The sequence below is a fragment of the Pseudophryne corroboree genome, chromosome 1 (genome assembly GCF_028390025.1).
Source record: "Pseudophryne corroboree isolate aPseCor3 chromosome 1, aPseCor3.hap2, whole genome shotgun sequence".
Lineage (NCBI taxonomy): Eukaryota > Metazoa > Chordata > Amphibia > Anura > Myobatrachidae > Pseudophryne > Pseudophryne corroboree.
In genome coordinates this window covers 269,817,385-269,833,871 of record NC_086444.1, presented here as the reverse complement: position 1 = coordinate 269,833,871, position 16,487 = coordinate 269,817,385, and the positions used below count along the sequence as shown (strand labels likewise).

The 16,487-nt window shown below is 43.3% G+C and overlaps 1 protein-coding gene across 1 annotated transcript in view; it reads right to left on the bottom strand.

Moving 5' to 3' along the window:
* ADAMTS19 (ADAM metallopeptidase with thrombospondin type 1 motif 19) overlaps positions 1 to 16,487 on the bottom strand; it is a 512,659-nt gene that overhangs the window by 270,757 nt on the left and 225,415 nt on the right. Inside the window, exon 8 of the mRNA XM_063964256.1 lies at positions 2,300 to 2,405. Coding sequence (XP_063820326.1) covers positions 2,300 to 2,405 — 106 coding nt within the window. The remainder of the gene's footprint in view (positions 1 to 2,299; positions 2,406 to 16,487) is intronic.

Genomic DNA, 16,487 nt, shown 5'->3' with positions numbered 1-16,487 from the left:
ACACTTGCAAATCGAAAATACACTCCCCCATAGGTGGCAACTATCTGATCGCAGCACAGCAAAAAGTTGCTAGCGAGCGAACAACTCGGAATGACCCCCAATGTCTGTATAACAGTCAGCAGATGTGGCAGAGTCCATAGTTCTATTTAACTGCCTGTTAGAATTCTTCACCTTTTCTCAACTTTATTAGGTTTTCAATATATACAACAATATACAACAGAGAGTGCAAAGAAAGCTGCATTAAAAATAATAATAATAATGATAGTAATGGGTAGGAAAAAGCAAAGATGGAATCTATTTGTGTCATTCCTATGTTATTTCTAATTTATCCTCTGTATTCTTTTTTTTTTTTTTTTGCAGCATGAACGAAGTTGCTAAACAACAAGACGTTTGAAAGTTTTCTTATAAAAAAAAACATACATGGAAAATAATCAGAATTTTGGATATAACTTGCGCACCTATTGTTGCGCTTGTGTGCCCTTTTATCTGGGTATACACTGAGTGAGCACTGTAACTTGAATTTGTCTCGTCAGATAGTAGGTGTTAGCACTTACTTTTAATATGACATCTGTAGTACATCTATGCCTATTTTATAGAGGAACATTACATTATATGCACACATAAATAAACCAGTGTGATTATAATGACAAAAGATATAAAGACAGGACTTGATCTAACTTGCGTTCATTACTCTATAATTGCCTACTTTTGAAAAAGCATTTCAGGGAGATGAGTAACACCTATCAGTGCGGGCGTGTACTGCTACATCTGAGAGGCGTGTAATAAAAAGTAACAGCTACATAATGGGGGTAAGGTGGAGTCAGGGAGATTGCTGGTCTATTCAAGGAGTCAGGGAGATTGCTTCTATTTCAGGGAGTCTCCTGCATAATGCAGGAAGGTAGGCAACTATGCATTACTCTCATGACTTAAAACATAACTGCTTCTCCAATGAGCAGCACTTTAGGAGCAGAAAAATGTTGTCACTCTGAAGCAATTAAATTATTGCCATGTGCATTCCAATCATACAGCACACAATAAAAAGGGGACACGCAAAGATCCTGCGTGAAGGCATCTCCAAATAAACTGAATAAGGCAAATATAGATGTAATGTACTTATATAGAATGCCGAGATAAACTTGGACAATCTGTGGCCGTGGTACATGGGCCCGCATATTTGCGCAAATGTGTGCTAAAAAATGTATTTTATTTATTTTATTAACAGTTTCTTATATAGCGCAGCATATTCCGTTGAGCTTTACAATTAGAACAGCAGTAATAGAACAAAACTGGGTAAAAACAGACAGACATAGAGGTAGGAAGGCCCTCCTTGCAAGCTTACAATCTATAGAAAAATAGGCATAGATACACAAGGATAGATGCTATCTATTGCATAATGGTCCACCAGATTGCTAGGTTCTTAATGGTTTGTATGATATGTTCACCCCGCAATGTTGGCCGAGTGTCAGGAGGGTGTGAGAGTAAAGAAAGACAAGATATGTGATGTTATGTAATATACTGTACAGAGAGGATGTAATCAGATAGGGAAGCACTGAAGGTTATGTGGGTGGGTCTGGAATTTGATAGGCTTGTCTGAAGAGGTGAGTTTTCAGGGAACGTTTAAAGGTTTGGAGACTAGATGCGAGTCTTATTGTGCGTGGAAGGGCATTCCACAGAGTGGGTGAAGCCCGGATAAAGTCCTGTAATTTTGAGTGTGAACAAGTAATGCGTGTGCATGAGAGACGTAGATCTTGTGCAGAGTGGAGAGGTTGGGTAGGGAGATATTTTGAGATGAGTGAAGAGATGTATGTTGGTGCAGTTTGGTTAATAGCCTTGTATGTCAGTAAACTTCAATTATACTCCATGTTAATTGTGAGGGTTTATTTAAATTATTTTTACTATCAGTGTTCTTAGTGCTAGGAGTGTGCATCTGCATCTCTCTTCCTCCAGCATAGCACCTCTTGATATCTTTAGTAATAGGATGTGCAGTCCAGGCCCCCCTTTTTTACACAATCTGTGTCTCTCCAGCTGTTGTGAAACTACAAGTGCAAGCATACTCTTCCAGCTATCGGCTATTAGCTAGCTGGCAAAGCATAAAGGGGTTTGTTGTTTTACAAGACCACAAGTTTTACAGGTTATTAAGTACTGTCCTGCATTGTACAAATCAGTCTCTTTGAAAGCAATTACTAACACTTTGGTACAGTAACTCAGAAAATACATAAATATCAAATGTGGCCATCTGCATATCCAACTCTGTGTTTCTTATGTTGGTACATTAGAAATACTTTTCAGATAAACTTACTTGTGACCCATCTCATGAGCAATAGTAAATGCAAGGTTTAGCCCATTATCTTCTGCGATGATGCATTTTCTTTTTTCGCTGCACATTCCATTCAGATATGCAATGCCTGAAATGAATATTTAATTAGAATTATTTAAATATTTAGTGCTATTATGTCATAAATAGTACGTTATATTCCTTGGTGCAAATTATATGGGTAACCTGTAAGTAAGGAAAAAACAAAACCCCTCAGTTCTGCTACTGTATGTTACTCATACAAAGAGTGAACAGCCCAAAGTGTTCCTAGAAATGGAGTAACACAGTACAGACATGCAGAGAGTACTGTAGAGATAGTTTTTATCCAGATGGAACACTACCACTGTCTACAGCCCAGATTATTATACAGTAGCTCACAACATTGAACAGATTAGGGAAAGTATATTCCAACAAATATCACTAGTCAGTGGACTACTTGATTTTATTAAAGAAATCTTTAACTGGTTCCTACATTTGCAATATAGCAATTAATGGATATTAAAATATTTAGTAACAAAAGACCTGGGTCCATTGTAAAGAAAAAAGTGCACCAACTGGCCAGAGTTTTAATTGTCTATTTCGACTTATTGGGATTGTAAAGCATTACTATATTAATTTATTTGACAGGGTTGAGAGTGGGTGTGTGGTTTAAGTGTATGGGTGACTGGGATTAGAGTTTATTATTTTGGGCACACATAAAATAAATTGTGAATTTGCAGTACTGTGGTATAGGGGCAATTTTGGAAAGTTGTTTTATGGGAAGAAACTCCACTTGGGGAAAAAAAAAAGCATACTTGATTAAATAATATTGTCTGATTGTGATATCATTATTAAGGTGATAATTATATGTTGTCAGTATTGCTTAATGTAAGTTTTAGCAATTATCCTAAGTAACTCTTGGGTAAAGTGTTGTAAATGTAATAATCTACCCAGGCAAATAGTGAGTCCTAAAATTGCTAGATTAATAATTGCTAGATTAATTAGTAAGGGATAAATATAGTTACTGAAGGTCAGAGTATAGCCTTAAAGGGGAGTAGTTACTTATTATTATTATTATTAGTAGTAGTAGTAGTAGTAGTAGTAGTAGTAGTAGTAGTAATAGTAGGGTGGCACTCAATATACCGGCTATCGAGATCCCGGCGCTCAGCATACCGGCACCGGGCTCCCGACCACCGGGATACCGACAACTATTCTCCCTCTTGGGGTGTCCATGACACCCTTGGAGGGAGAATAAATAGCATGGCCATAGCGTGGTGAGTGCAGCGATCCCGCAAGAGGCTCTTTTGCGCTCACTCCGCTGCTAGCATTTCTGCGGTCGGGATCCTGGTGCCAGTATGCTGGGCGCCGGGATCCCGACAGCTGGCCAATCATAGTACACAAGTAGTAGTAGTAGTAGTAGTAGTAGGTAAGGATATATAATAATTAGGAATGTGAAATTAAAGTCATATTCCTAAAATTTTAGTTAAGGTAGAGATATTAACTCAAATGCAAAAGATTTGCAATATTTATAGAATAGTGAGATTTTCAAAATAGTAATAAGCAAAGAAAATTAATCCATATGTTAATTTTATTATTTATTCAATTAACCTATATTTCTGAATTCTATATTATTAAAAAAAATGAACAATAGCTGACATAAAGGAAATGTAATCTGTATAATAGGTAAATCACTTCCATAGCTTGGGCCATAGCGGTTTCCCTGAGCTGACCCCTATGACCCCCCCCATTCACTGGAAAGAAGATCAAGGCTAGGGTGGAGGCTCTGCTCAGACACTGGATCTGTCCAAGTTATCTAATGTGACCCGTTAACCCATCCTGAAAGACAGACAACAGGTGAGAAAGTGGTACAGATTACATGAGAATTAATCATTGTTCATTTTGGAGATTAAGGGGCAAGTGAATGAAGTGGTGATAACCCCTTTTTTCTGTGTTTTTGTTGAAAAAATGGGTTATTACTGCTTCTCCAAAGTATATGAAGATATCTACAGCGCTTGGGAATCTATTAATGATGCCTCCTCCAAAGCTGACTAAGCTGGTGAATCATGACCATCATTTATTAAACAACAAAAAGCTGAGCTTTTCATCTCGTCACCTAACAAATATTGTCATCTGAAGAAGGTGCTACAGTATGTGTCAGCATAAGACCAACAAAGAGGAGCAGAAACTGGTGACAGATGTACTGTATGAAGCTCCTGGATGTTTTCCTTTATGTCAGTGGCCAATTTGTAATGTGGCAGTACCATGGAGGACTCACATCATGTCCCTAATTAAATGTTTTAGATGCCACCTAAAGGGCCCTACACACTGGTCGATATATTTGAAAGATATGAACGATGTCGTTCATAAATGAATGATAAATTGTTCATATCTCTCAGTGTGGATGCTTCAACGATGAACAATGTGCATGCCTACAATCGTTCATCATTGAACGATCATTGTTTAAACATGCCAGTCAACTTGGACGATATAGATGTCTGTACTCGTATATCGTCGAAATTGGCCATTGATATCATCCAGTGTTTAGGCTTTAAATCGCTGGTGAAAAATCGACCATCGATAATATCGATGGTTGATAATATCGCCAACATTGCCCAGTGTGTAGGGCCCTTAACTCTTTACTCCCTGAGATGCATACTAACTTTGCCTAATGGTAGCACGAGTCCTGGTCAAAAAACATATACTCCACCATTACTAAATACCCTCTATTGACCAAAGAAACTTCTGTAATATTTGAAAAACACAAGCACTATACAACGATAATACGTAGTCAAAGCGATGAAAGCATTTTACAGACACATGTTAAATCTAATTTGGATTCCCTTAAGTTCACGGTGTATGTTCATTTTGGCAGCTAGGATGTTGTTAGACTTGTCAGTTTTATTCAGCATTCTATGGGTGGCTGTCCTTTCTAATGACAAGATTTACTTGTGCAAAAACATAAAAGGACTCTTCAGGATCACTTCATAAAAATAGTTAGGCATCAAGCCACATGAACCACAGAACAGTTAAAAAGAAATACTGGAAAAAAAGATCAAGATAATGGAGTCATCAATATTAAAGGCACATTTACTTGTCTGTCAAAATACTGTATGTGTATGTATAAATTAATTATATAGGAAACTTAAGAAAATCAGTTTTAGGCTTAATAGCTCTTAGTTTAAGCTACCAGAAGCCTAGCTTCCCTGACTACAATTATCTTCTGTTATTAATTATAACTCTACTAATAATTTCAAGAGGTATTCATTATTTGTGGTCTCTGATCTCGCCAGTGTACCTTGCTAAATAGTAACAATCATTACGTGTAATGCTTTGTTTAAAATCACAACCATTGAAACAACATAAGGTACTAACTGCAGCACAATCAAGTCCAACTGCAAGTGTTATGCCTGTGTCAGGAATACATTACTGAGCATGCGTGTATGCCTCTTTTGCTTTATATGTTCCAACGGGTTGGGCATGGGTGACCGGTGGTTGGGATGTTGGGATGATCCCGGTGTTTAGATTGCCGGCGGGGGGGCAGCATAATGAAGCCACTTGTGGGCTCGCTGATATTGCCACAGGTTCTAATCCCACTCTATGGGTGTCGTGGACACCAACGAGTCTGAATAGTCCCTGTCAGCCAACATGCTGACTGTCAGGCTTTTCACCAGGCGGGATTCCGGCGTCGGTATAGTATATTGTGTGAAATTCTGTGATATCAATTTTGGGTACAGTAGAGGTGTTGTGTCCAGTTCTGGTATGATTATCTGACATGACATGCACTTACAGAATCTGCACATCTGCCATTATTTATATAAACTTAAATGCAAATATCACAACAAAGGCCAGTGGCCATGCACGTGCACAGTAGTTTCAACCTTTGGGAATCAAGCAAATCTTAGCTGGGTAAAGGGTAATGCCATCTCAAGATGAAAAGCTTTACTTTATATAATAAACTGTAGTAAGCCTCCAGCCTCACAGAGAATTATAGGGGTGTCGTAAATACTTTAATAAGCTTAGAGAAGGCAAGAAAGTCCTTTCTCCAATGTAAATGCTGGATAATGTGCGTGTTTCCACCTTCTACTGTAAATAGACATCTAAATAACATACAGATAGGGCCATATGGGTTTGGACCCTGGCATAATTTTCGTTATTTTTAGCGGTTTATCAAAATATATTCATATTAGTTATATAATGAATATGACTTTAAAGTGCAGACTATCAGCTTTAATTTCAGAGTATTCACATTCAAATTGTATGAAGAGTTTAGGAATTAAAGCTGCTTAATATGTAAAATACAGGGGGTTCACCACAAGGTACAAACCATCCATAAACCTCAAGATTAGAAATACCAGATTATATTTTGCCAAATAAAAAAAACATCTAAAACAGCCAGACCAGAATTATTTGGCCAGAAGAAACTAAGATAAACCTATAGCAATGATGGGGAGAAAAAAGTATGGAGAAGGCTTGATATGGCTCATGATCTGAGGCATATCGCATTTTCTGTAAAACATGGTGGAAGCAATGTGATGGCATGTGCATGTATGTCTTCCAATGGCTCTGGTCGCTAGTGTTTATTTATTCATTTTTGATTTATTACCAGTTATTTATATAGCGCACACATATTCTGCAGCGCTTTACAGAGAGAATATTTGGCCATTCACATCAGTCCCTGCCCCAGTGGAGTTTACAATCTATATTGCCTACCACATTTACACGCACATACATTCACTCTAGGGTTAATTTTGTTGGGAACCAATTAACCTACCAGTATATTTTGGATTGTGGGAGGAAACCGGAATACCCGGAGGAAAACCCACGCAAGTACGGGGAGAATATACAAACTCCACACAGTTAGGGCCATGGTGGGAATCAAACCCATGACCTCAGTGCTGTGAGGCAGTAATGCTAAACATTACACCATCCATACTGCCCGATGTGACAGAAGACAGAAGCAGTTGGATGAATTCTGAAGCGTATGGGGATATACTGTCTGCTCAGATTCAGATAAATTTAGCAAACCTGATTGGGCAGCGCTTCACAGTACAGATGGACAATGACCCAGAACTTACTGCAAAAGCAAAAAGTATTTTTAAGGCAAAGGAGTGAAATATTCTGAAATGGCCAAGTCAGACACCAATCAAGCATACATTTCACTTGCAGAAGACAAAACTAAAGGCAGAAAGGCGCACAAACAACAACTGAAGACAGTGACAGAAAAGGTCTGGCAAAGCCTAACAAAGGAAGAAAGCCAACATTGTGTCATGTCCATGGGTTCAGTAATTGCCTGCAAAGGATTCTCGACAAGGTATTAAAAATGAACATTTTATGTATGGTTATGTTAATTTGTTAATTACATTTGGGCCCCAGAAAATAGGGGACTTTGTATAACAATGGTTGCAATTCTCAATGACTCATATACCTCAAATACCATATTTTTGATCACCCCCTTGAAATAAAGGTGAAAGTCTGCACTGAAATGCATCTCTATTGTTTAATTTCAAATCCATTGTGGTGGCGCACAGAGACAAAATTCTGAAAATTGTATCAGTGTCAAAATATATATGGACCTAACTGTATAAATGTATATTTACTAAGCATCAATTTTGTTTTTTCCGCAAGTTTGAAATCTGCAGATTTACTAAAGCCAAAACTGTCAGGTAACCACTGATAAACCACATTTTAGATTAGAGCACAACATCGGCTCACCATAAACACACCCAAATAAATGAAGTGGTTATGACAAATGAGTTGGCTTCAAAAGCGTGTTGTTTGAACTATATCTGGTCAGGCAGAAGGAGAGGTATATCCATGCACTTATAATGAAGGCAATTATCATATACAGAAACGCTTACATTGGCAATTCTACATATATATATATAGTATATATTAATTTTTTTAAAGGGGCAATTTTAAGTAATTCATTGGTGTTTAAAAATGCCTTTAATGATGGTTGAAGCATTATATATTTTATGATGTGGGCATCATTTACATAGCCATAAAATAATAAATGCTTTCCCCCATCATCAAAATACATTAATTACACACCAATCAATAATTACTTAACATTGCCCTTATATGAGTGATAAATAATATAACTCTCTTAAAACAATTAAACAATAATATCAGAATTATCAATATTAACAGCTTCTGACTTCTTTTTCAATCCTATGTAATAAAAGGCTAACCCCGCTCCTTACCTCTATGGTGGAAGTTCAGCTGTTTTGAGTACCAGCGGCCACTAGATGGTGCCCGGTGGAGCTATTCAAGTGTTGCTCCATTCTACCGTGCTCAGCTGCTGGCACTGACATTACTGTTATGGTGTACCATAATTTTGACGGGCTGGTAACTAGTATAGTATAGTATAAGGATATGATTATTCCTCTCCTTCTACAGCCAGATACATGTGTTGGTTATATGTTGATTTAACATTGGATTTACGTCCGTTTTATGGCAGTTTTACATCGGTTTGTCAAAATCCCATTATAAATACCTCCTCAAAACCTATGTAAAACAGATGAACAGGGATGTCGGTTGAGTCCCCTGTTATACTCCGTTTACTTACGACTGTGTTTGCGGCAGCCTCCCCCCCTGCACCCCCTCCTCCGAGGTAGTAGACACTGCTGTCATGGAGTGATCATACTCAAACTGTAGTTAAAAAAGACCAAGCAGCGTTTGTTCTTTTTAAGGAAAATGCATGCTTCAGGAATGTGAAAGAAGATTTTAGTACATTTTTATTCTTGTATTATTGAAAGTGTTTTAATGTACGGATTTGTCGTGTGGTTTGGTAATGCACAGCAGCAAAACAAGTCTCTCAAGAGGTTTGCAAAAACAGCAGGTAAAGCTGAGGTTACTGAGGTTGCTGAGGTTTTTAGGTGATGATGTTCTTATGTTTTCTATGGATTCTGCTATTTGTACATTTGAAAAAAATAAGAGATCGTCCAGCATCCCGTTACGCCGGCAATCTCGGACTCCAGGACATCCCGCTTAAAATGGTTGTTATAACACCTCTGTTTACTGAAGACATAATTTCAGGCAGATCACATTGATGCGGTTATATGCTATGGACATGCCAATTGTCTGACTTTTATTCATACAGAAATTGCTATGTGTCCTCTGTGGGAGGTGTTTTCACTTATTTTACCTGTTTGCTTTACATATTAAGCATAATAATTAGTGTTTCCAATATACTGTCAAAGGTTTCTAAAAAGATACATTGGGGTCCATTTACTAAAACTCCACTTACCATGGAGACAGCGTCGCTCCACTTTGCCTGCTATCGGTGCGAAGCAGGAGGCGGCTACCACGCTGTTTACTAAACGCACACCTGTCGCAGAGATGTACAGTGCGGCTTGAATGTGTTGTGTGCATGCGCGACACTTGCTGTGCTCCTGTGTGGGATTTTATTTTTTTGAACAAACTTTATTGACAACCAGCATAAAAATGGCACAATAAATTATATACTAAATATAATAAGATCAGGCGCTCTGAATTATAATTAATGTGCCAGATAAATATATAATTATTTAGTTACTTCTTGGAAATGAACATAAGCTGCTCCCATAAAGAGATCATAGAAAGCTGCAACAAAGTAATCACTCACTGAGAGATAAGGGAGCGCTATAGCAATATATAAATTATACATTTTTTAATAGCATAAATTAAATATCTAAAATACAGAGATTTTGCAGTAAAACATAATGTCTCCAAACTGCAATCAGATGGAAAATTAGTGGATTGAGACAATAGTAATTGTGTGGATATTATCATCAACACAGTTCCTTATTGAATTAAAATGATAAAATGTGAGCTCACATACATTTGGCTGTCCAACTGGTTTTTGAAATTGGTGCAGCTACTGCTTGCATGCAGAGAGCTGTGACATCACCTGAAATGTCCCAGATGGATCCTAATAGGAGACCACACCATCAGAGGCGTCACTTGGGTTGGTATCACCCGGTGTGGTAACTCATGGTGTCACCCCCCATGGACCTCCTCCCTTATCACACCACACGGAATCCTGGCAGGGGGTGGTGATGGGGCATCGACGCACCTTTTGAGGGGTGTGGTCCGGACAACGCAGACGTTTCCGGACCATTTGTGGGGCGGACCGCGGCGGCTGCATGACGGCACACACAGCCACTGCGATTCAAAAGATGGCGGCCCGGCGACTGCATTCACATTTAGACTGTGGAGGCAGAGGGCTAACCTTAAAATGCGAGCGCATCTCTGTATAGCAATGCGCTTGCATATCAGAGGGGAAGGCGGACCCGGCATGCGGACGGCCTTGCCCTGTGATGGGAGGCCCCTCTCCTGCTAGAGAAAGCAACACCCATACTACGCTGACACAACACCCATACTATGTCACACAGCACCCATACTACGCTCACACAGCAGCACCCATACTACGCTCACACAGCACCCATACTATGTCACACAGCAGCACCCCTACTACGTCACACAGCACCCATTCTACGCTCACACAGCAGCACCCATACTACACTCACACAGCACTCATACTACGCTCACACAGCACCCATACTACGCTCACACAGTAGCACCAATACTACGCTCACACAGCACCCATACTATGTCACACAGCAGCACCCCTACTACGTCACACAGCACCCATTCTACGCTCACACAGCATCACCCATACTACACTCACACAGCATCACCCATACGTCACACAGCACCCATACTACGTCACACAGCACCCATACTACACTCACACAGTAGCACCCATACTACACTCACACAGCACCCATACTACGTCACACAGCACCCATACTACACTCACACAGTAGCACCCATACTACGCTCACACAGCAGCACCCATACTACGCTCACACAGCAGCACCCATACTACGTCACACAGCAGCACCCATACTACGTCACACAGTAGCACCCATACTACACAGCACCCATACTACGTCACACAGCAGCACCCATACTATGCTCACACAGCAGTACCCATACTACACAGCACCCATACTACAGTCACACAGTAGCACCTATACTACGCTCACACAGTAGCACCCATACTACACAGCACCCATACTACACAGCAGCACCCACACTACGTCACACAGCACCCATACTACACAGCACCCATACTACAGTCACACAGTGGCACCCATACTACACTCACACAGCCCCAATTTGCTCCCCCCCCAGCACTCAGTAACCCAACAACTTGTATATCCCAATGCCCATTAACACATTCACCCCCATACAGACACACACACACACAACATAAATCGATTCTGCTCATCGTGGAGCATTTATAGAAATTATCTGGCATCATGCAGCAGCTCCTTCCTCCTGTAGTATAGTCTGGGGGGGCGGAGCTTGTGAGTGTCAGGCCCGAGTGAGGAGAGAGTGGAATCTGCAGGAGAGGGGAGTGGCAGCCAGTGCACTGCCTGCACGGCTCTGTGGCTGCTGCCTGCTGATCTGTCTCACTGACAGGTGAGAGTGTCGGGCTTTAGGAGGCGGGGCCTAGGAGGAGGGGGTGTGTTCGAGGAGGGGCTGTGGTCGCAGCCGTGAAGTGGACCAGGCTTTGTCACGTCAGGGGATAGGGGTGCCTGCATGTGAGTGTGCGGCTCGTTTTGGTGTCACCCTATGGAAGGGTGACACCCGGGTGCGGGCCGCACCCACCGCACCCACCTCATGACGCCACTGCACGCCATGCTACCACCTTCCCGTTGCCTCTGGAGCTCAATGACTGATGTGAAATCTTCCGTCTCCAGGCAAGGGCACGGGTAGGCTGTCGGGTGGCGGCGATGACTGCAAGGGTGTGTGGAGGGAGAGCGCGGCTCCTAGCCTGAAATACGTAAGGCGGGATCTGGCACGAATGCACTGATGCAGGTGGGCAGGTGTCAGCAGTGGAAGTCACCAATGGTGCAGGAACTATACCGCACACAGTTCACACATTTACAGTAAATAGTAAATAGGTTATGTCAGGGCCTGCAGATAATCTGATCATGTACACCCCATTGTGTGCAGGAACCCAGACACCTCATCTCCACTCATCTGTGACACCCTCACTGACCTGCTTGTGTGATGCATAGATGGGGGAGGGTGTAACATGGGGACAGAGAGAGGGTGAGCTTTTGTAAGGGGGCAGAGAGTGGCAGGACACTGGCTAAGAAGTAATGTTCTGTCAGGGGTTCCAGGAGGGAATTGTTGTGTAGAATTGGATTACAGAAGTGTGCTGAACTGTGTTATAACCGATTCTGTCAATAAACCACGTTGGTTTATCATCTACTACCAAGCTTGAGCGATTTGGAACCCGGTATCTTCACATTTGGCAGCAGTAGTGGGATCACTCAAGACACCAGCAGAAATGAATAAAACACAGCAGCCAATGGATTCCGCCCCGCTATGCTACCGATACAGCAAGAAGGATCAACTACAGGACTTCTGTCGAACAAGACGGATTGAGTTTAATGCATCAGACACCAGAGCAGTCTTAATGGCAAAGCTAGCTGAATGGGACCAAGAACACCATGGGCAGGAGGATGATGAGGACTGCATCCCAGAGCAGGCCGAGGGTCAAGGAACCACTGGAACTGCTACAACGGGCCCTGCACTGGCCGTTGGAAGTACAGATCAGTTGCGGGAGTTGCTGGCAGCACTAGGACAAGGAGCATCAGTACTGGGAGCCGCATTGGGGGCGCAGACTGGTATAACCGCCCCGGCAGTAGCGGTAAGGCAGACATCCCGGCTGAGGTATAATGAGGTCCCACCTTTTGATGAGGTCAGTTCGGATATTGATACTCATTTGCAGCTGTTTGAATCTGTTATGACAATGCATGGAATTGAGGCAGCAGAGTGGCCTCGATATTTGGTACCCAGTCTGAGAGGACGGGCACTGGAGGCATGCCGCGCCCTGAGCCCAGAGCAGATCCCAGTATATGAGGAGGTACGGAGTGTGCTGCTTGCCAGATATGCGGTGACTGCTAAATCGTATCGCATAAAGTTCCGGTCTATAGCACGGAAAGGAGATGCCTCATTTATAGAGTTCAGTAACTTGCTGCGGAGGAACTGTGATAAGTGGCTGGCCGTGAAGAAGGCACTTACTGTAGCAGACATTAAAAATGCTTTTATTTTGGAGCAGTTGCTAAACAAGATGCCTCCAGAGATCAGCGAGTGGGTGGCAGACTGGAACCCTACCACTCCGGAAAAAGCAGCACACCTAGCAGATGAGTTCACAGCTAACAGGCCTCGGTGGAGAGGTGCCAATACAGAGCAGAGGACTACCCTCCGATGACCCCAGCAGGATCATGATCTACCATTGCACCCTCACCGGCCAGCCCCAATACATACCCCAGCTTCCCTAGCCAGAAATTCAAGGCCTCGAGGACCAGCGTCACCTGGAAGCCGGCGCTGCTACAACTGTGACAAGGTGGGGCAGTTACTCCGAAACTGTACACGGGTAAGACGGCCATTCCCAGGTGCCCAACCTGCCGTATCGCGGGTGGCTGTGTGCCATGAATCATTTGGAGAGGGGGACTACTTTCCTGATGCGCCACAGGCGGAGGAAGTAGCATACCAAGTAGAGATGGTAGCAGCTATTGGGAAAGCCACCCCGGATAATATGAAGACCCACCTACAACCTGTAAAAGTTAATGGGAAGGAGCTGCAAGAGAGACTCTGGAGCTTCTATCACCCTTATCCGGCCAGAATGAATTCCCCCCTGCCAACTACTGAAGAAACGGAAAGATACAATTTCCATGGCAGGAGAGCAAATCACTTTAATACCTATAGCAAGGGTACACCTGGACTGGGGCCTGGACTCTGAAGAGGTAAATGTGGAACTTTTGGATGGATTACCCACTCACGCCATTCTGGGCAACGATCTGGGTCCTGGATTGGCTAGTTACTTTGTGGGAGTTATAACCCAGAGAGGACCCTCTCATGCCAGCACCAGGAGTCTCGGTGGAAGTGACAGCCACAAACCCTGAACCGTCGGTGGTGAGTAACCCTGTACCAGACTTGCCTGACTGTGATGAGAATCTGGGAGAAGTAGATAGGGTAGCATTGAGGGAAGCCCAACGGACTGACCCCTCCCTAGCTAGCCTCCGCAGGGCAGCGGGATGAACAGATTGGGGGCCTCAGGAGGATCGCATTATGTGGGAGGAGGGGAGACTGTACCAGGTGCCAGAAAAAGCAGACCCATTAGAGCCCAGGGTCCTAAGAAAACAGTTGACTGTTCCACAGCCGTACCATGCCCGGTTGCTGGCCCTTGCCAATGACATTCCCTTAGCAAGCCACTTAGGGTTTCAGAAAACCTGTGCCCGGCTGCTGTGACATTTCTTCTGGCCTGGGGTTAACCAGGTGGTAAAACAGTATAGAAAATCATGTGAGGTCTGCCAACGTCTCGGGGGACCCCCACGCTGGGTTCCCCTACAACCCATGCCTGTCATAAGTGAGCCATTTAAGAGAGTGGCCATGGACATTGTGGGGTCTTTTAAGAAACCGAGCCAAACGGGAAAGTAATACATACTGACTGTAGTTGATTACATGACTAGATTCCCTGAGGCAGTGGCACTGGCATCCATAGATGCTGAACATATCGTCCAGGCTCTTATGGATATTTTTAGTCGCGTAGGATTTCCACAAGAAGTAGTTACTGATCAGGGTACGCACTTTCAAGGGGAATTGCTGCAGACAGTAAGGGACAACTTTGGGTTCCATCCCTTACGCACCACCCCTTATCACCCCCAGACTAATGGTCTCTGTGAGAGATTCAATTCGACCCTAAAGCAGTTGCTGCGGGCATTTGCTGAATCGGAGGGGGGAGACTGGGATAAGTCCTTGCAGCAGCTATTATTCATGTACCGCGAAGTGCAGCAGGATTCAACCGGATTTTCTCCTTTCAAGTTACTATATGCCCGAAGGGTAAGGGAACCACTTGACCTAGTCAGGAAAAGCTGGGAAGGGTCATTCCAGGAACCTGAGGTTCCCATCTTGGAATATGTAGTCCAAATGAAAGAGAAACTGCACAGGCTGATGCAGCTTGCGCATGACCACACCCTGGGCGAGCAGGAAAGTCAGTGTCGGTACTATAACCAACGAGCACAGGAAAGGGAGCTAGAGGTTGGACAGAAAGTGATGGTGCTTGTAACTGCCAGAAAGCATAAGTTACAGGCAACCTGGTCAGGGCCTTATACTGTAGTGGATCGGCAGGGCCAAGTAGATTACATTATTGCCCTAGACCAAACCCCATGCCCCGGGTAGATGAGCTGTTAGACAGGTTGGGGATGGCACGCTATGTATCCACTCTGGATCTTAGCAAAGGATACTGACAGATACCACTTACCAGGGAGGCACAGGAGAGGTCTGCATTCAGCACCCCATTTTGGCTCTTTGAATTTACTGCCATGCCCTTTGGGATGAAGAATGCCCCAGCCACCTTTTAGCATACCATAGATCACATACTGACAGGGTGTCAGGTCTTTGCCCAGGCATAACTTCATGACATAGCCATTTTTAGTCAGACATAGGAGGAGCATCTGCAGCATGTGGCCCAGGTGTTAGCACGGATCAGCAAGGCAGGGTTAACAATCAGACCTGACAAATGTCAGATGGGGATGGCAGAGGTGTTGTACCTCGGACATAGGGTTGGTGGAGGCCATATTCGTCCAGAGCCAGCGAAATTGAGGCCATCCTGAAATGGCCCCGCCCCACTAACCAAAAACAGGTACATGTCTTCCTTGGAACAGCCGGGTACTACAGTAAATTTGTGCCCCAGTACAGCACCATTACCAAACCCCTGACTGACCTAATGACAAAAAAGTACACCCGACAAATTGACTGGAGCCCGGAGTGTGAGCAGGCTTTTTCCCAGCTGAAGGACATTTTGTCCCAATCCCCAGTGTAAGCAGCCCCCGACTTCCACCGGCGGTTCATTGTGCAAACGGATGCCTTGGGTTGTGGAATAGGAACTGTGTTGAGCCAAGTAGGGGAGGATGGTTGTGAACACCCAGTCGCCTTTCTCCCCCTGAAAACTTGTGGACCGTGGGATAGCTTATGCCACTATTGAAAAGGAGTGCCTGGCCATAGTCTGGGCACTCAAGAAATTGCAGGCCTACACGTACGGGTGCGAGTTCTCAGTGGTAACAGACCACAGTCCCCTTAGTAGGTTACAGCGTACTGCCGGAGACAATGGACGACTGCTGAGATGGAG